The sequence below is a fragment of the Tachypleus tridentatus genome, chromosome 3 (genome assembly GCF_004210375.1).
Source record: "Tachypleus tridentatus isolate NWPU-2018 chromosome 3, ASM421037v1, whole genome shotgun sequence".
Lineage (NCBI taxonomy): Eukaryota > Metazoa > Arthropoda > Merostomata > Xiphosura > Limulidae > Tachypleus > Tachypleus tridentatus.
Window position 1 is genome coordinate 118545694 of NC_134827.1, and position 24889 is coordinate 118570582.

Here is a 24889-nt window from a genome sequence, read left to right on the forward strand (position 1 = left end):
AACAGTATGTAATACGTATGCAATAACAGCATAACATAACCATATAACAGTATGTAATAAGTATAATAACAGTATGCGTAATAAGCATAACAATGAAGCATAATATAACCATATAACAGTATGTAATAAGTATAATAATAACAGCATAACATAACCATATAACAGTGTAATAAGTATAATAACCAGCATATAAGCATAACATAACCATATAACATGTGTAATAACCATAATAACAGCATAACCATATAACAGTGTGTAATAAGTAAAGCATAATAACAGCATAACATAACCATATGCAAATAATAAAGTCAAATAACCATACAACGTAATAAGCAAGCATAACAATATAACATAACCATATAACAGCATGCATAAGCATGTACAACAGCATAACATAACCATATAACAGCAGTGTAATAAGCATAACAACAGTGTAATATAACCATATTAAACAGTATGTAATAAGTAAGCATAATCAACAGCATAACATAACCATATAACAACAGTATGTAATTAAGCAGAATAACAGCATAACATAACCATATAACAGTATGTAACAAGCACAACAACCAGTATAACATAACCATATAACAGCATGTAATAAGCATAACAACAGCATAACATAACCATATAACTAAGTATGTAATAACCAAGCATAATAACAGCATAACATAACCATATAATAGTACGTAATAAGTAAGCATAATAACAGTATAACATAACCATATAACAGCATGTAATAAGCATAAATTCAACAGTACGTAATAAGCATAATAACAGCATAACATAACCATACATAACAGTACGTAATAAGCATAACAACAGCATAACATAACCATATAACAGCAAGTGTAATAAGCATAATAACAGTATAAACATAACCATATAACAGCGTAATAAGCATAATAACAGTATATAATAACCATATAACAGTGTGTAATAAGCATAATAACAGCATAACATAACCATATAACAGCGTGTAATAATGCATAATAACAGCATAATATAACCATAACATAACAGTATGTAAATCGGTCATATAATAACAGCATAACATAACCATATAACAGTGTAATAAGCATAATAACAGCATAACATAACCATATAACAGCAAGTAATAAGTATTATAACAGCATAACATAACCATATAACAGCATAACATAACCATATAACAGCATGTAATAAGCATAACAACAGCAAATAACATAACCATATAACAGTGTGTAATAACCATAATACAAGCATAACATAACCATATAATAGTGCGTAAATAACCATAATAACAGCATAACCCATATAACAGTGTGTAATAAGCAAGCATAATAACAGCATAACATAACCATATAACAGCATGTAATAAGTATAATAACAGCATAACATAACCATATAACAGTGCGTAATAAGCATAATAACAGTGTAATATAACCATATAACAGCAGCGTAATAAGCAAGCATAATAACAGTTACATAACATAACCATATAACAGTACGTAATAAGCAGAACAACAGCATAATATAACCATATAACAGTATGTAATAAGCAATAACAATTTAGTATAATATAACCATATAACAGTATGTAATAAGCATAATAACAGCATAACATAACCATATAACAGTATGTACAAGCATAATAACAGCATAACATAACCATATAACAGTATGTAATAAGCAAGCATAATAACAATATAATATAACCATATTACAGTATGTAATAAGCATAATAACAGCATAACATAACCATATAATAGTACGTAATAACCAAGCATAACAACAGCATAATACATAACCATATAACAGTACGTAACAACAAGCATAATAACAGCATAACATAACCATATAACAGTACGTAACAAGCATAACAACAGCATATAATATAACCATATAACTGCATAACAAGCAATCGCATAATCAACAGCATAACATAATTATATTAACAGCATGTAATAAGCATAATAACAGCATTAACATAACCATAATAACAGTACGTAATAAGCATAACAACAACAAAGTACGTAACAAGCATAATAACAGCATAACATAACCATATAACAGCGTAATAAGCTATAATCAACAGTAGGCTAACATAACCATATAACAGTGTGTAATAAGCATAACAACAGCATAACATAACCATATAACAACAGTGATGTAATAAGCATAACAACAGCATAACATAACCATATAACAGCATGTAAAATAAGCATAATAACAGCATAACATAACCATATAACACAAAGTATGTAATAAGCATAATAACAGCATAACATAACCATATAACAGTGCAAGTAATAAGCATATCATAACAGCATAACATAACCATATAACAGTAAGTAATAAGCATATAAACAGTATAAACATAACCATATAAACAGCATGTAATAAGCATAATAACAGCATAACATAACCATATAACAGTATGTAATAAGTATAATAACAGCATAACATAACCATATAACAGTATGTAATGCTTATAACAACAGCATAACATAACCATATAACAGTGCGTAATAAGTATAATAACAGCACAACATAACCATATAACAGTGCGTAATAACCATAATAACAGTATAACCCATATTAACAGCTGTAATAAGCAAGCATAATAACAGTATAACATAACCATATAACAGTGTGTAATAAGCACTAACACCAAAGTATAATATAACCATATAACAGTATGCGTAGTAAGCATAATAACAGCATAACATAACCATATAACAGTATGTAATAAGTAAGCATAATAACAGCATAACATAACCATATAACAGCATGTAACAAGCATAACAACAGCATAACATAACCATATAACAGCATGTAATACAGCTATTAATAATCAGCATAACATAACCATATAACAGTACATGTAATAAGCATAATAATAGTATAACATAACCATATAACAGCATGTAATAAGCATAATAACAAGCAGTATAATATAACCATATAACAAAGTATGTAATAAGCATAATAACAGAAAGTATAACATAACCATATAACACAAAGCATGTAATAACTATAATAACAGTATAACATAACCATATAACAGTATGCAATAAGTAAGCATAATAACAGCATAACATAACCATATAACGGTATGTAATAAGCATAATAACAGCACAACATAACCATATAACAGTGTAACAATAACCATAATAACAGCATAACCATATAACAGCATGTAATAAGTATAATAACAGCATAATATAACCATATAACGGTACGTAATAAGCATAACAACAGCATAACATAACATATAACAGTGTGTAATAAGCATAATAATAACAGTGTAATTAATATAACCATATAACAGCATGTAATAAGCAAGCATAATAACAGCATAACATAACCATATAACAGTATGTAATAAGCAAGCATAATAACAACATATAACCATATAAAAGCATGGTATAAGTAATAACATTAACATAACCATATAACAGTATGCAATAAGCATAACAACAGCATAACATAACCATGTAATAGTAGTATGTAATAAGCATAATCAATAACATAATATAACCATATAACGGTATGTAATACCAAGCATAATAACAGTATAATATAACCATATAACAGTATGTAATAATAAGCAAGCATAATAACAGTATAACATAACCATATAACAGTATGTAATAAGCATAATAACAACAGTATAACATAACCATATAACAATGTAATAAGCATAACAACAGTATGTAATAAGCATAATAACAGCATAACATAACCATATAACAGTATGTAATAAGCATAATAACAGCATAACATAACCATATAACAAAGTGCGTAATAAGCATAACAACAGCATAACATAACCATATAACAGTGTATAATAAGCATAATAACAGCATAATATAACCATATAAAGCAGTGTGTAATAAGCATAATAACAGTATAACATAACCATATAACAGTATGTATAAGCATAATAACAGCATAACATAACCATATAACAGTATGTGAATAAGCATAATAACAACAGCATAACATAACCAACAACATAAGTAAGTAATAACGTATTATAACAGTATAACATAACCATATAACAGCATAATAATACAATAATAACAGTACGTAATAAGCATAATAACAGCATAACATAACCAGCATATAACAGTAACGTAATAAGCATAATAACAGTATAACATAACCATATAACAGTGTGTAATAACCATAATAACAGTATAACATAACCATATTATAATGTGTTGTAATAACCATAATAACAGCATAACCCATATAACAGTGTAATAATATAATAACAGCATAACATAACTATATCGCACAGTGTATGTAATAAGCAAGCATAATTAACAACATAACATAACCATATAACAGCATGTAATAAGTAAGCATAAATAACAATATAACATAACCATATAACAGTATGTAATAAGCATAATAACAGCATAACATAACCATATAACAGCAATGTAATAAGCATAATAACAGTGTAATATAACCATATAACAGTATGTAATAAGTAAGCATAATAACAGCATAATATAACCATATAACAGTATGTAATAAGCAGAATAACAGCATAATATAACCATATAACAGTATGTAATAAGCATAACACCAGCATAACATAACCATATAAACAGTATGTAATAAGCATAATAACAGCATAACATAACCATATAACGGTATGTAATAACCAAGCATAATAACAGTATATAACATAACCATATAATAGTATGTAATAAGTAAGCATAATAACAGTATAACATAACCATATAACAGCATGTAATAAGCATAATAACAGTATGTAATAAGCATAATAACAGCATAATATAACCATATAACAGTATGTAATAAGCATAATAACAGCATAACATAACCATATAACAAAAGTGCGTAATAAGCATAATAACAGCATAACATAACCATATAACAGCGTGTAATAAGCATAACAACAGCATAATATAACCATATAACAGTGTGTAATAAGCATAATAACAGCATAATATAACCATATAACAGTGTGTAATAAGCATAATAACAGCATAATATAACCATATAACAGTATGTAATAAGCATAACAACAGTATAATATAACCATATAACAGTGTGTAATAAGCATAATAACAGTATAACATAACCATATAACAGTAAGTAATAAGTATTATAACAGTTATAATATAACCATATAACAGCATAACATAACCATATAACAGTATGTAATAAGCATAATAACAGCAATAACATAACCATATAACAGTGTGTAATAACCATAATACAAGCATATAATATAACCATATAATAGTGCAGTAATAACCATAATAACAGCATAACCCATATAACAGTGTGTAATAAGCAAGCATAATAACAGTATAACATAACCATATAACAGTATGTAATAAGCATAATAACAGCATAACATAACCATATAACAGTGTGTAATAAGCATAATAACAGTGTAACATAACCATATAACAGTATGTAATAAGCAAGCATAATAACAGCATAACATAACCATATAACAGTATGTAAAATAAGCAGAATAACAGCATAACATAACCATATAACAGTATGTAATAAGCAATAATAATACCAGTATAACATAACCATATAACAGTATGTAATAAGCATAATAACAGTATAACATAACCATATAACAGTATGTAATAAGCATAATAACAGTATAACATAACCATATAACAGTATGTAATAAGTAAGCATAATAACAATATAATATAACCATATTACAGCATGTAATAAGTATAATAACAGTATAATATAACCATATAACAGTATGTAATAACTATAATAAAAGCATAATATAACCATATAATAGTGTAATAACCATAATAACAGTATAACCATACATCAGTATGTAATAAGCATAATAACAGCACAACATAACCATATAACAGTGTGTAATAACCATAATAACAGTATAACATAACCATATAACAGTGTGTAATAACCATAATAACAATATAACATAACCATATAACAGTGTAATAACCATAATAACAGTATAACATAACCATATAACAGCATGTAATAAGCATTATAACAGCATAATATAACCATATAACAACATGTAATAAGCATAATAACAGTATAATATAACCATATAACAGTATGTAATAAGTAAGTATAACCCAAACATATAACCATATAAAGTATGTAATAAGCATAACAGCATAATATAACCATATAACAGTATGTAATAAGTATAATAACAGAATAATATAACCATATAACACCATGTAATAACCATAATAACAGTGTAATATAACCATATAACAGTAATAAGTAAGCATAATAACAGTATAATATAACCATATAACAGCAGTATGTAATAAGCATAATAACAGAATAACATAACCATATAACAGCATGTAATAACCATAATAACAGTGTAACATAACCATATAACAGCATGTAATAAGCATAATAACAGCATAACATAACCATATAACAGTATGTAATAAGTATTATAACAAAGTATGTAATAAGCATTATAAACAGCATAATATAACCATATAACAGTATGTAATAAGCATAATAACATAACAGCATAACATAACCATATAACAGTATGTAATAAACATAATAACGGCATAGCATAACCATATAACAGTGCGTAATAAGAATAATAACAGCATAACATAACCATATAATAGTACGTAATAAGTAAGCATAATAACAGTATAACATAACCATATAACAGTATGTAATAGGTATAATAACAGCATAACATAACCATATAATAGTATGTAATAAGTAAAGCATAACAACAGTATAACATAACCATATAACAGTACGTAATAAGTAAGCATAATAACAGCATAACATAACCATATAACAGTATGTAATAAGTATAATAACAGCATAATATCACTACCATACAACAGTACGTAATAAGCAACAATAACAGCATAATATAACCATATAACAGTATGTAATAAGCATAATAACAACAGCATAATATAACCATATAACAGTATGTAATAAGTAAATTATAATAACAATATAATATAACCATATAACAGTATGTAATAAGCATAATAACAGCATAATATAACCATATAACAGTATGTAATGCTAATTATAATAACAGCATAATATAACCATATAACAGTATGTAATAAGCATAATAACAGCATAATATAACCATATAACAGTGTGTAATAACCATAATAAAAGCATAACATAACCATATAACAGTGTGTAATAACCATAATAACAGTATAACCAAATATCAGTATGTAATAAGCATAATAACAGTATAATATAACCATATAACAGTGTGTAATAACCATAATAACAGTATAATATAACCATATAACAGTGTAATAACCATAATAACAATATAATATAACCATATAACAGTGTGTAATAACCATAATAACAGTATAATATAACCATATAACAACATGTAATAAGCATAATAACAGCATAACATAACCATATAACAGTATGTAATAAGTAAGCATAATAACATATAACCATATAAAAGCATGTAATAAGCATAATAACAGTATAATATAACCATATAACAGTATATAATAAGCATAATAACAGTATAATATAACCGTATAACACCATGTAATAACCATAATAACAGTTATAATATAACCATATAACAGTAATAAGCAAGCATAATAACAGTATAATATAACCATATAACAGTATGTAATAAGCATAATAACAGCATAATATAACCATATAACAGTATGTAGTAAGTATAATAACAGAATAATATAACCATATAACAGTATGTAATAACCATAATAACAGTGTAATATAACCATATAACAGTATGTAATAAGTATAATAACAGCATAATATAACCATATAACAGCATATAACATAACCATATAACAGTATGTAATAAGTATAATAACAGTATAATATAACCATATAACAAAGTGTGTAATAAGCATAATAACAGCATAATAATATAACCATATAACACCAAGTAATAAGTATTATAACAGCATAATATAACCATATAACAGTATAATATAACCATATAACAGTATGTAATAAATTATAATAACAGTATGTAATAAGCATAATAACAGTATAATATAACCATATAACAGTATGTAATAAGCATAATAACAGCAATAACATAACCATATAACAGTGTAATAACCATAATAAAAGCATAACATAACCATATAATAGTGTGTAATAACCATAATAACAGCATAACCCATATAACAGTGTAATAAGTAAGCATAATAACAACAGTTATAATATAACCATATAACAGTATGTAATAAGTAAGCATAATAACAACAATATAACATAACCATATAACAGTATGTAATAAGCATAATAACAGTATAACATAACCATATAACAGTGTGTAATAAAGTAATAACAGTGTAACATAACCATATAACAGCATGTAATAAGTAAGCATAATAACAGCATAATATAACCATATAACAGCATGTAATAATAAATTATAATAACAGCATAACATAACCATATAACAGTATGTAATAAGCACAAACACCAGCATAATATAACCATATAACAGCATGTAATAAGCATAATAACAGCATAACATAACCATATAACGGTATGTAATAACCAAGCATAATAACAGCATAATATAACCATATAACAGTATGTAATAAGTAAGCATAATAACAGCATAACATAACCATATAACAGCATGTAATAAGCATAATAACAGTATGTAATAAGCATAATAACAGTATAACATAACCATATAACAGCATGTAATAAGCATAATAACAGCATAACATAACCATATAACAGTGTGTAATAAGCATAATAACAGCATAACATAACCATATAACAGTGTGTAATAAGCATAATAACAGCATAATATAACCATATAACAGTGTGTAATAAGCATAATAACAGCATAACATAACCATATAACAAGTTGTAATAAGCATAATAACAGCATAATATAACCATATAACAGCATGTAATAAGCATAATAACAGTATAACATAACCATATAACAGTGTGTAATAAGCATAATAACAGCATAACATAACCATATAACAGTAAATAAAGTATTATAACAGCATAATATAACCATATAACAGCATAACATAACCATATAACAGTATGTAATAAGCATAAAATAACAGCAAATAACATAACCATATAACAGTGTGTAATAACCATAATACAAGCATAACATAACCATATAATAGTGTGTAATAACCATAATAACAGTATAACCCATATAACGGTGTGTAATAAGTAAGCATAATAACAGTATAATATAACCATATAACAGCATGTAATAAGCATAATAACAGTATAATATAACCATATAACAGTGTAATAAGCATAATAACAGTGTAATATAACCATATAACAGTATGTAATAAGTAAGCATAATAACAGTATAATATAACCATATAACAGTATGTAATAAGTAGAATAACAGTATAACATAACCATATAACAGTATGTAATAAGCATAATACCAGCATAATATAACCATATAACAGTATGTAATAAGCATAATAACAGCATAATATAACCATATAACAGTATGTAATAAGCATAATAACAGCATAACATAACCATATAACAGTATGTAATAAGCAAGCATAATAACAATATAATATAACCATATAACAGTATGTAATAAGCATAATAACAGCATAACATAACCATATAATAGTATGTAATAACCAAGCATAATAACAGTATAACATAACCATATATAATAAATAGTATGTAATAACTAAGCATAATAACAGCATAACATAACCATATAACAGTATGTAATAAGCATAATAACAGCATAACATAACCATATAAATAGCATAATAAGTAAGCATAATAACAGCATAATATAACTATATAACAGCATGTAATAAGCATAATAACAGCATAATATAACCATATAACAGTATGTAATAAGCATAATAACAGTATGTAATAAGCATAATAACAGCATAATATAACCATATAACAGTGTGTAATAAGCATAATAACAGCATAACATAACCATATAACAGTGTGTAATAGTAAGCATAATAACAGCATAACATAACCATATAACAGTGCGTAATAAGCATAACAACAGTATAATATAACCATATAACAGTGTGTAATAAGCATAATAACAGCATAACATAACCATATAACAGTATGTAATAAGCATATAATAACAGTATAACATAACCATATAACAGTGTAATAAGCATAATAACAGTATAACATAACCATATAACAGTAAGTAATAAGCATAATAACAGCATAATATAACCATATAACAGTATGTAATAAGCATAATAACAGTATAATATAACCATATAACAGTATGTAATAAGCATAATAACAGTATAACATAACCATATAACAGTATGTAATAAGCATAATAACAGCATAATATAACCATATAACAGTGTGTAATAAGCATAATAACAGCATAACATATAACCATATAACAGTGTGTAATAACCATAATAACAGTATAACCCATATAACAGTGCGTAATAATAAGCAAGCATAATAACAGCATAACATAACCATATAACAGTGTGTAATAAGCACAACAACAGCATAACATAACTATATAACAGTATGTAATAAGTATAATAACAGTATAATATAACTATATAACAGTATGTAATAAGTAAGTATAATAACAATATAATATAACTATATAACAGTATGTAATAAGTATAATAACAGTATAATATAACTATATAACAGTATGTAATAAGTATAATAATACTATAATATAACTATATAACAGTATGTAATAAGTATAATAATAGTATAATATAACTATATAACAGTATGTAATAAGTATAATAACAGTATAATATAACTATATAACACTATGTAATAAGTATAATAACAGTATAATATAACTATATAACACTATGTAATAACTATAATAACAGTATAATATAACTATATAACAGTATGTAATAAGTAAGTATAATAACAGTATAATATAACTATATAACAGTATGTAATAAGTATAATAACAGTACAATATAACTATATAACAGTGTGTAATAACTATAATAACAGTATAACCATATAAACAGTATGTAATAAGCATAATAACAGTATAACATAACCATATAACAGTATGTAATAAGCATAATAACAGCATAATAATATAACAGTGTGTAATAAGTATAATAACAGTGTAATATAACTATATAACAGTATGTAATAAGTAAGTATAATAACAGTATAATATAACTATATAACAGTATGTAATAAGTAAGTATAATAACAAATATAACTATATAAAAGTATGTAATAAGTACAATACCAGTATAATATAACTATATAACAGTATGTAATAAGTATAATAACAGTATAATATAACTATATAACAGTATGTAATAAGTATAATAACAATATAATATAACTATATAACGGTATGTAATAACTAAGTATAATAACAGTATAATATAACTATATAACAGTATGTAATAAGCAAGTATAATAACAGTATAATATAACTATATAACAGTATGTAATAAGTATAATAACAGTATAATATAACTATATAACAGTATGTAATAAGTATAACAACAGTATGTAATAAGTATAATAACAGTATAATATAACTATATAACAGTATGTAATAATTATAATAACAGTATAATATAACTATATAACAGTGTGTAATAAGTATAATAACAGTATAATATAACTATATAACAGTGTGTAATAAGTATAATAACAGTATAATATAACTATATAACAGTGTGTAATAAGTATAATAACAGTATAATATAACTATATAACAGTGTGTAATAAGTATAATAACAGTATAATATAACTATATAACAGTATGTAATAAGCATAATAACAGTATAATATAACCATATAACAGTGTAATAAGCATAATAACAGTATAATATAACTATATAACAGTAAGTAATAAGTATTATAACAGTATAATATAACTATATAACAGTATAATATAACTATATAACAGTATGTAATAAGTATAATAACAGTATGTAATAAGTATAATAACAGTATAATATAACTATATAACAGTATGTAATAAGTATAATAACAGTACAATATAACTATATAACAGTGTGTAATAACTATAATAAAAGTATAATATAACTATATAATAGTGTGTAATAACTATAATAACAGTATACCTATATAACAGTGTGTAATAAGTAAGTATAATAACAGTATAATATAACTATATAACAGTATGTAATAAGTAAGTATAATAACAATATAATATAACTATATAACAGTATGTAATAAGTATAATAACAGCATAACATAACCATATAACAGTTATGTAATAAGTATAATAACAGTGTAATATAACTATATAACAGTATGTAATAAGTAAGTATAATAACAGTATAATATAACTATATAACAGTATGTAATAAGTAGAATAACAGTATAATATAACTATATAACAGTATGTAATAAGCAATAATACCAGTATAATATAACCATATAACAGTATGTAATAAGTATAATAACAGTATAATATAACTATATAACGGTATGTAATAACTAAGTATAATAACAGTATAATATAACTATATAATAGTATGTAATAAGTAAGTATAATAACAGTATAATATAACTATATAACAGTATGTAATAAGTATAATAACAGTATGTAATAAGTATAATAACAGTATAATATAACTATATAACAGTATGTAATAAGTATAATAACAGTATAATATAACTATATAACAGTGTAATAAGCATAATAACAGTATAATATAACCATATAACAGTGTAATAATAAGCATAATAACAGTATAATATAACTATATAACAGTGTGTAATAAGTATAATAACAGTATAATATAACTATATAACAGTATGTAATAAGTATAATAACAGTATAATATAACTATATAACAGTATGTAATAAGTATAATAACAGTATAATATAACCATATAACAGTGCGTAATAAGCATAATAACAGCATAATATAACCATATAACAGTAAGTAATAAGCATATAATAACAGCATAATATAACCATATAACAACAGTATAATATAACCATATAACAGTATGTAATAAGCATAATAACAGCATAACATAACCATATAACAGTGTGTAATAACTATAATACAAGTATAATATAACTATATAATAGTGTGTAATAACTATAATAACAGTATACCTATATAACAGTGTGTAATAAGTAAGTATAATAACAGTATAATATAACTATATAACAGTATGTAATAAGTATAATAACAGTATAATATAACTATATAACAGTGTGTAATAAGTATAATAACAGTGTAATATAACTATATAACAGTATGTAATAAGTAAGTATAATAACAGTATAATATAACTATATAACAGTATGTAATAAGTAGAATAACAGTATAATATAACCATATAACAGCATGTAATAAGTAATAATAACCAGCATAATATAACCATATAACAGTATGTAATAAGAAGTATAATAACAGTATAATATAACTATATAACAGTATGTAATAAGTATAATAACAGTATAATATAACTATATAACAGTATGTAATAAGTAAGTATAATAACAATATAATATAACTATATTACAGTATGTAATAAGTATAATAACAGTATAATATAACTATATAACAGTATGTAATAACTATAATAAAAGTATAATATAACTATATAATAGTGTGTAATAACTATAATAACAGTATAACTAAATATCAGTATGTAATAAGTATAATAACAGTACAATATAACTATATAACAGTGTGTAATAACCATAATAACAGTATAATATAACCATATAACAGTGTGTAATAACTATAATAACAATATAATATAACTATATAACAGTGTGTAATAACTATAATAACAGTATAATATAACTATATAACAGTATGTAATAAGTATTATAACAGTATAATATAACTATATAACAATATGTAGTAAGTATAATAACAGTATAATATAACTATATAACAGTATGTAATAAGTAAGTATAATAACATATAACTATATAAAAGTATGTAATAAGTATAACAGTATAATATAACTATATAACAGTATGTAATAAGTATAATAACAGAATAATATAACTGTATAACACTATGTAATAACTATAATAACAGTGTAATATAACTATATAACAGTAATAAGTAAGTATAATAACAGTATAATATAACTATATAACAGTATGTAATAAGTATAATAACAGAATAATATAACTATATAACAGTATGTAATAACTATAATAACAGTGTAATATAACTATATAACAGTATGTAATAAGTATAATAACAGTATAATATAACTATATAACAGTATGTAATAAGTATTATAACAGTATGTAATAAGTATTATAACAGTATAATATAACTATATAACAGTATGTAATAAGTATAATAACAGTATAATATAACTATATAACAGTATGTAATAAGTATAATAACGGTATAGTATAACTATATAACAGTGCATAATAATAAGCATAATAACAGTATAATATAACTATATAATAGTATGTAATAAGTAAGTATAATAACAGTATAATATAACTATATAACAGTATGTAATAAGGTATAATAACAGTATAATATAACTATATAATAGTATGTAATAAGTAAGTATAATAACAGTATAATATAACTATATAATAGTATGTAATAAGTAAGTATAATAACAGTATAATATAACTATATAACAGTATGTAATAAGTATAATAACAGTATAATATAACTATATAACAGTATGTAATAAGTACAATAACAGTATAATATAACTATATAACAGTATGTAATAAGTATAATAACAGTATAATATAACTATATAACAGTATGTAATAAGTAAGTATAATAACAATATAATATAACTATATTACAGTATGTAATAAGTATAATAACAGTATAATATAACTATATAACAGTATGTAATAAGTATAATAACAGTATAATATAACTATATAACAGTATGTAATAAGTATAATAACAGTACAATATAACTATATAACAGTGTGTAATAACTATAATAAAAGTATAATATAACTATATAATAGTGTGTAATAACTATGATAACAGTATAACTAAATATCAGTATGTAATAAGTATAATAACAGTACAATATAACTATATAACAGTGTGTAATAACTATAATAACAGTATAATATAACTATATAACAGTGTGTAATAACTATAATAACAATATAATATAACTATATAACAGTGTGTAATAACTATAATAACAGTATAATATAACTATATAACAATATGTAGTAAGTATAATAACAGTATAATATAACTATATAACAGTATGTAATAAGTAAGTATAATAACATATAACTATATAAAAGTATGTAATAAGTATAATAACAGTATAATATAACTATATAACAGTATATAATAAGTATAATAACAGTATAATATAACTGTATAACACTATGTAATAACTATAATAACAGTGTAATATAACTATATAACAGTAATAAGTAAGTATAATAACAGTATAATATAACTATATAACAGTATGTAATAAGTATAATAACAGTATAATATAACTATATAACAGTATGTAGTAAGTATAATAACAGAATAATATAACTATATAACAGTATGTAATAACTATAATAACAGTGTAATATAACTATATAACAGTATGTAATAAGTATAATAACAGTATAATATAACTATATAACAGTATGTAATAAGTATTATAACAGTATAATATAACTATATAACAGTATGTAATAAGTATAATAACAGTATAATATAACTATATAACAGTATGTAATAACTATAACAACAGTGTAATATAACTATATAACAGTATGTAATAAGTATAATAACAGTATAATATAACTATATAACACTATGTAATAACTATAACAACAGTGTAATATAACTATATAACAGTATGTAATAAGTAAGTATAATAACAGTATAATATAACTATATAACAGTATGTAATAAGTAAGTATAATAACAGTATAATATAACTATATAACAGTATGTAATAAGTAAGTATAATAACAGTATAATATAACTATATAACAGTATGTAATAAGTAAGTATAATAACAGTATAACTATATAACAGTATGTAATAAGTAAGTATAATAACAGTATAATATAACTATATAACAGTATGTAATAAGTATAATAACAGTATAATATAACTATATAACAGTATGTAATAAGTATAATAACAGTATAATATAACTATATAACAGTATGTAATAAGTAAGTATAATAACAGTATAACTATATAACAGTATGTAATAAGTAAGTACAATAATGGCTTTGGGAAAGTTAAATATTTGATGGTTGTAATTGTAACCAAGAGTTTGACATGACTTGTATACTGATTCTAAACTTATCGTGTAATTCAATTGAACAGTGATTATGGTGTAGGAAATATGAAACATATAAAGATTAGCATTTCTAAGTTTACAGACTATAACATAAGTAGTTGTTTCTAAGTTCATTGTAAATAATATTTAACCAATGGTTGTATGGAATGGAATGTATAACAATATATGTTCATTGTTGTAAACAATGTTTAATGAAGCGATCTGAAGTTAGCAAACCATTTTGTAATGAAACATTTCTTTAACCTTCCCAGCGTATGTCCGTTGGAGGGGTATGTCAACAATGTGGGGGATTCCGTTACCTTCCATGTCCCCTTTGTGGGGGTAGCAAGAAATCGGCGAATCACAGGCATCACTTTAACATCGGTTATGTTGCCCTTCGATGTATGAACTGTGATGAAAGTGGCCTCATCAGATGTGAGCACTGTCTCCACGGTGATGGGTGAATCACACCGCATCGTGACGATGAAAAGTCTTTAGATCAAATAACACTGATCTTAGATCGATGACTGACCAATCAAATGAGAAATGTTAGAGTTTAGCTTTATAAACACAGTAATTATATACTTAAGGTTTAGTTTTCAGTAAATCTGTAAAATGTGCACATACTGTACAGAGAGTTTAACCTTTTCTCAGTAACTGTTTGTAGAGATGTATTTCTTTACTACTAATCTCTTTGTTAGCACCATTTGGCAGTTCTGTAAATAGTTAACAAATAGAGCTTGGTGTTACAATATACTATTTTGTGCTGTCTTAAACTGACCATCTCACACTTGTTATAATTTCATTTATTCATAAGGACAGTATTTACAAAGATTTAACATTCGCAAGATTATTTTGATACAGAAACTTCTTGTGTGAATTGTGATAATATAAACACAAGTTTTATTGCTTTTAAAACATTTCTAAAGGTATGACACAAAGATCATGTGTAAACCAAAGTGGTACAATTGGATAATCAGGCCAATGTCAGGTTCTGTGAAAGTACTGAAAACGTTTTGAATAGGTAGAAATCAAAGACCAGATAAACAGGCAACAAATTTATTTATCTCTAGAGCTAGAACATTCTGTACACAAATACATTATTCTGAACCAGAAGACAGCTGACCTTACATAGGAATTGGCACTGGTTACTACTGGAAGCCTCAGGTGACCCCACACTACAATCTAGAAGTGGTGTAAACCATAACAAGTCACTTTTATTCAGTAGCTCAAATATTTCTCCAGTTATACATACAGGAAACCAGTCACAGTTTTAACACCAGTAAGGTCTGTAGTATACCTCATATTCCACTGGACATTCCAGACTGCTGTACAGAATCACTTACTCAGGGGTTCCCTTTAGACTACAACTACTCAACAAGTTCATCCAACAGAATAATAACATGATACAATGAGAAAAAACATCTGTTTAGGATATAACCATCATTAACACAAACATGGAAAAATACATTATTAATATCAGTTTAGAATATAACCATCATCAATGGAAACGTGAACAAAGTATTGCAGAAATATGATTTTATAAGATGCAACATTTATACCAAAATCTGACATCATGTTAATTCTGACAAATAGTGATAAATATGTATTCTCTAACCAGAATATTCAGATCCTTTCTAATTCATTCACATTAAGTCTATCCGAGTCTATAGTTTATCAGTTTAATATTCTGTTTATACTGTGTAAGTACAACACTCAGTTCATATTCTAGTTGATAAACAACAACCACTGGTTGTAGCCAAACCAACGTATCTGAGTCTATAGTTTATCAGTTTAATTGTACTGTAAATGTAGTCACACTTATAACACCATCCTCATTGTAGTTTGACAGATCAGGTTGAATAATGCGACTGAACTGGAAGATGTTACACCACTGGTCTTTGTTGATAACTTTGTACTTGGGCTGCTGTAAAGGAAAAAAAAAAAGAGAGACAAAAATGCACTAGAAGTTCGAATGTTACTGGAGTTTTTAGATAAATAACTTACAAGTTAATAACAACATATAAAACAGTTATATTTCTTGCACATCTGCTTCAATCAGATTTATTCTATATGCCTGAGTGTTCAATACAAGACGGAACACTTATATCTTCTCTAACCAAGCTCATAATCCTTTTAGAAAAGCATAACAATCCATTACTTTCAAAATAAAAATTTATTCTATTTTATTAAATACAACAATTTATAAACAACAATACATATGTAATGTACTAACTTGGTTTGGTTGGATGTATGTCTTATCTTTTAACAATAGTAAAGTAAACATGCTACTATGTCAAATCATACAGTTACAGATTACTTTTGATTGGGTGTCCACGTAATCTGTTAACAATACTGAAGTAAACATGTAATTATGTTTAATAATACAGTTACAGATTATCTTTGATTGGATGCACATCTAATCTGTTAACAATACTGAAGTAAGCATGCTACTATGTCAAATAATACAGTTACAGATTACCTTTGATTGGATGTATACCTAATCTGTTAACAACACTGAAGTAAACATGCTGTTATGTTTAATAATAACAGTTTCGATTACCTTTGATTGGGTGCACATCTAATCTGTTAACAATACTGAAGTAAGCATGCTACTATGTCAAATAATACAGTTACAGATTACCTTTGATTGGATGTATACCTAATCTGTTAACAACACTGAAGTAAACATGCTGTTATGTTTAATAATAACATTTTCGATTACCTTTGATTGGATGCACATCTAATCTGTTAACAATACTGAAGTAAACATGCTACTATGTCAAATAATACAGTTACAGATTACCTTTGATTGGATGTATACCTAATCTGTTAACAATACTGAAGTAAACATGCTACTATGTCAAATAATACAGTTACAGATTACCTTTGATTGGATGTATACCTAATCTGTTACCAATACAGAAGTAAACATGCTACTATGTCAAATAATACAGTTACAGATTACCTTTGATTGGAGGTATACCTAATCTGTTTACATAAGTGAAGTAAACGTGCTATTATGTTTAATAATAAAGTTACATTTGTTTTGACTGGATATACATTTAATCTGTTAACAATATGTTTATAATTCGAGGATCAACTTCTTGATAAAAACAAAAGTTCCTGTATAAACAGGATTTTCCACACAGTAATTAGTTCCCAACAGTGGAGATCATGTAAACAGTTTTTATATATTAATAGTTATTTAGCTTGATTTCTGTGCTAGTTCTACAGTTATGTTAACCACAGTTTTGCAGTAGAACAGAGACTTTATGGAAATGTTAATTAAAAATCAAGCTTCATTAGTTACCTTTCTTACAAAAGAGTTTCCTACCTGAAGGAACTGTTGGAACAAGCTGTATAGAGGCCAGTTTTTACCCAGTAGCAGTTGGAGCATATCCCTGGCTGTGTCCACATCCTTACTTGTTTGGTTTTTATCTTCTAGTGTCCTCCCCACAAAAAAAATATACAAAACTTATAAGCTAACGGGAATAACAGTCATAGTAGAAATAACATCCCAAGTTGTACTTGTGACTCTTAGTACGTAAAAGGAACATAATATGTTATTATATTCCAAACATGTCATATCTGATGAGCCCAACAGAGGGCTTGTCGAGTCAGCTGAAATGCACCAGAAACAGTACTGGTCTTGGTAATATATGTATGTATATATCAACCAATAGACCTAATACTGTGCAATCATTTCTTGTTTGTAGGATATTAAAGTTGGCACAATAAACAATAATGAACTACTTAATATAAACCAGAAATAACGCGATAAAATTAAAAATTATCCTCCATTATCATTCCTTGTTGTCAACCTTAATACCATGTTACTGTGTCCAGAACACACATTTCTACTGTTCCCACTTTATTACACTACAACTGTAAAACCATGTTACTGTGTCCAGAACACACATTTCTACTGCTCCCACTTTATTACACTACAACTGTAAAACCATTTTACTGTGTCCAGAACACACATTTCTACTGCTCCCACTTTATTACACTATAACTGTAAAACCATTTTACTGTGTCCAGAACACACATTTCTACTGCTCCCACTTTATTACACTACAACAGTAAAACCATGTTACTGTGTCCAGAACACACATTTCTACTGCTCCCACTTTATTACACTACAACTGTAAAACCATGTTACTGTGTCCAGAACACACATTTCTACTGCTCCCACTTTATTACACTACAACTGTAAAACCATTTTACTGTGTCCAGAACACACATTTCTACTGCTCCCACTTTATTACACTACAACAGTAAAACCATGTTACTGTGTCCAGAACACACATTTCTACTGCTCCCACTTTATTACACTACAACAATAAAACCATTTTACTGTGTCCAGAACACACATTTCTACTGTTCCCACTTTATTACACTACAACAATAAAACCATTTTACTGTGTCCAGAACACACATTTCTACTGTTCCCACTTTATTACACTACAACTGTAAAACCATGTTACTGTGTCCAGAACACACATTTCTACTGCTCCCACTTTATTACACTACAACAGTAAAACCATGTTACTGTGTCCAGAACACACATTTCTACTGCTCCCACATTATTACACTACAACAATAAAACCATGTTACTGTGTCCAGAACACACATTTCTACTGTTCCCACTTTATTACACTACAACTGTAAAACCATGTTACTGTGTCCAGAACACACATTTCTACTGCTCCCACTTTATTACACTACAACTGTATAACCATTTTACTGTGTCCAGAACACACATTTCTACTGTTCCCACTTTATTACACTACAACTGTAAAACCATGTTACTGTGTCCAGAACACACATTTCTACTGCTCCCACTTTATTACACTACAACTGTATAACCATTTTACTGTGTCCAGAACACACATTTCTACTGCTCCCACTTTATTACACTACAACTGTAAAACCATGTTACTGTGTCCAGAACACACATTTCTACTGCTCCCACTTTATTACACTACAACTGTAAAACCATGTTACTGTGTCCAGAACACACATTTCTACTGTTCCCACTTTATTACACTATAACTGTAAAACCATTTTACTGTGTCCAGAACACACATTTCTACTGCTCCCACTTTATTACACTATAACTGTAAAACCATTTTACTGTGTCCAGAACACACATTTCTACTGTTCCCACTTTATTACACTACAACTGTAAAACCATGTTACTGTGTCCAGAACACACATTTCTACTGCTCCCACTTTATTACACTACAACAGTAAAACCATTTTACTGTGTCCAGAACACACATTTCTACTGTTCCCACTTTATTACACTACAACAATAAAACCATTTTACTGTGTCCAGAACACACATTTCTACTGTTCCCACTTTATTACACTACAACTGTAAAACCATGTTACTGTGTCCAGAACACACATTTCTACTGCTCCCACTTTATTACACTACAACAGTAAAACCATGTTACTGTGTCCAGAACACACATTTCTACTGCTCCCACTTTATTACACTACAACAATAAAACCATGTTACTGTATCCAGAACACACATTTCTACTGTTCCCACTTTATTACACTACAACTGTAAAACCATGTTACTGTGTCCAGAACACACATTTCTACTGCTCCCACTTTATTACACTACAACTGTATAACCATTTTACTGTGTCCAGAACACACATTTCTACTGTTCCCACTTTATTACACTACAACTGTAAAACCATGTTACTGTGTCCAGAACACACATTTCTACTGCTCCCACTTTATTACACTACAACTGTATAACCATTTTACTGTGTCCAGAACACACATTTCTACTGTTCCCACTTTATTACACTACAACTGTAAAACCATGTTACTGTGTCCAGAACACACATTTCTACTGCTCCCACTTTATTACACTACAACTGTATAACCATTTTACTGTGTCCAGAACACACATTTCTACTGCTCCCACTTTATTACACTACAACTGTAAAACCATGTTACTGTGTCCAGAACACACATTTCTACTGCTCCCACTTTATTACACTACAACTGTAAAACCATTTTACTGTGTCCAGAACACACATTTCTACTGTTCCCACTTTATTACACTACAACTGTAAAACCATTTTACTGTGTCCAGAACACACATTTCTACTGTTCCCACTTTATTACACTACAACTGTAAAACCATGTTACTGTGTCCAGAACACACATTTCTACTGTTCCCACTTTTATTACACTACAACAATAAAACCATGTTACTGTGTCCAGAACACACATTTCTACTGCTCCCACTTTTATTACACTACAACTGTAAAACCATGTTACTGTGTCCAGAACACACATTTCTACTGCTCCCACTTTATTACACTACAACTGTAAAACCATTTTACTGTGTCCAGAACACACATTTCTACTGCTCCCACTTTATTACACTATAACTGTAAAACCATTTTACTGTGTCCAGAACACACATTTCTACTGCTCCTTTATTACACTACAACAGTAAAACCATGTTACTGTGTCCAGAACACACATTTCTACTGCTCCCACTTTTATTACACTACAACAATAAAACCATTTTACTGTGTCCAGAACACACATTTCTACTGTTCCCACTTTATTACACTACAACAATAAAACCATTTTACTGTGTCCAGAACACACATTTCTACTGTTCCCACTTTATTACACTACAACTGTAAAACCATGTTACTGTGTCCAGAACACACATTTCTACTGCTCCCACTTTATTACACTACAACAGTAAAACCATGTTACTGTGTCCAGAACACACATTTCTACTGCTCCCACTTTATTACACTACAACAATAAAACCATGTTACTGTATCCAGAACACACATTTCTACTGTTCCCACTTTATTACACTACAACTGTAAAACCATGTTACTGTGTCCAGAACACACATTTCTACTGCTCCCACTTTATTACACTACAACTGTATAACCATTTTACTGTGTCCAGAACACACATTTCTACTGTTCCCACTTTATTACACTACAACTGTAAAACCATGTTACTGTGTCCAGAACACACATTTCTACTGCTCACACTTTATTACACTACAACTGTAAAACCTTGTTACTGTGTCCAGAACACACATTTCTACTGCTCCCACTTTATTACACTACAACTGTAAAACCATGTTACTGTGTCCAGAACACATATTTCTACTGCTCCCACTTTATTACACTACAACTGTAACACCATTTTACTGTGTCCAGAACACATATTTCTACTGCTCCCACTTTATTACACTACAACTGTAACACCATTTTACTGTGTCCAGAACACACATTTCTACTGCTCCCACTTTATTACACTACAACTGTAAAACCATGTTACTGTGTCCAGAACACACATTTCTACTGCTCCCACTTTATTACACTACAACTGTAAAACCATGTTACTGTGTCCAGAACACACATTTCTACTGTTCCCACTTTATTACACTACAACTGTGACAAATGTTTCTCACTGTCTTTCAAAGTTGCAGTGCTTGATGTACGAAAGTAAAATAAGTTGAAAACTATTTACTGGCATCCCACCAAATGTTTTCCACTGAAACAAGACATCCAACCACAACATATTAGAAGTGGGTGCTGACGGTGCTGGATCACTACTGTTACTACTTGTCGCTCGGTGCACTTGACAAACATAGCGTAGAAGGTAAATAAATTGAGTTTAATGGTGTTTAAATGTGTGTTGATGAACCTGGACCAGCAGAGGAAGATGTTGATGATGGGAAACCTTTGACCCAGTTGCAGCATGAGGGGGAGAGATTGCTGGGAAATATAGATTCCACCTACAGTGAAATGGGGTGATAGTGTTGAAAAATATATGGTCCAGCTGCATTGAAGAGACTAAGTCATAATAATTAATGCGTATAGTAATAGCACCCAAATCTGTTGGGGATATTCTACCTATCAGTCACACACCAAATACTGACCAGAAATCAACACATTTAATCCTAAGGTCACAATTTTACTTCATTCTTTATATGGAATAGTAAATTTTGTTAATTTAAAAATAAGTGACTTGGGCCTCCATGAAAGTCCACTTACTTCCAGGATCATATCACATACACCGTTTTTGTTTTCGCATTTCATTTTTAAAACAAATAACCAACTGAGAAATAAAGAACAAAAACAATTATTTTTGAAAATGATTTTCAATATAAATGTTTGTTTTGTAACATATATATAAACACACACACACACATAATCACGTTTTATATCATGATATAGTACTTGTATATACAAGTTTTTCTGCCTAAATGTTATTTTAAAACCTTAACAAAAACTTAAGAACGAGTCTTATGAAACAGATTCAAACAGCCCTCACAAATTTAATGTACATTGAATCATGTGACATGCATTTCACCACATGTTGTGCATCAAACACATGAGACTGATGAGGTACGCTACCATAAAACCATGTCACTCATGTATGAGCAACAAAACAGTGTTTGGGAAAATCAGTTAAGAGTTGAACCCACAACATTTCAACTCCTGGTGTCTGCATGGGAAAACAGTTATTCTTAGTACTTGTGTTTGCAGTTGTACTTTGCCTGATAGATGGAATGTTCCCAACACATTTGGGTGAT

General features: G+C 26.9%; 1 protein-coding gene and 1 pseudogene across 7 annotated transcripts in view; both read right to left on the reverse strand.

Moving 5' to 3' along the window:
- LOC143246000 (fatty acid hydroxylase domain-containing protein 2-like) overlaps positions 1 to 16754 on the reverse strand; it is a 28857-nt pseudogene extending 12103 nt beyond the window's left edge. The window contains exon 1 of the transcript XR_013025714.1: positions 16599 to 16754. The product of XR_013025714.1 is annotated as a fatty acid hydroxylase domain-containing protein 2-like (transcript). The remainder of the gene's footprint in view (positions 1 to 16598) is intronic.
- A 567-nt stretch (positions 16755 to 17321) lies between these two features.
- LOC143247866 (DCN1-like protein 4) overlaps positions 17322 to 24889 on the reverse strand; it is a 38391-nt gene continuing 30823 nt past the window's right edge. For 2 of the 6 annotated variants that reach the window (XR_013026732.1, XR_013026733.1), the window contains one exon: positions 19616 to 19722. Coding sequence is in view for 1 of the 6 variants with exons in the window: in XM_076496420.1 (XP_076352535.1) it covers positions 18068 to 18205; positions 19616 to 19730 (253 nt within the window). In the remaining 5 variants the exon portion in view is untranslated. Of the gene's footprint in view, positions 18206 to 19615; positions 19734 to 24889 lie in introns of those variants that run through there. The other 4 variants (XM_076496420.1, XM_076496423.1, XM_076496424.1 and 1 more) reach the window with 4 other exon arrangements.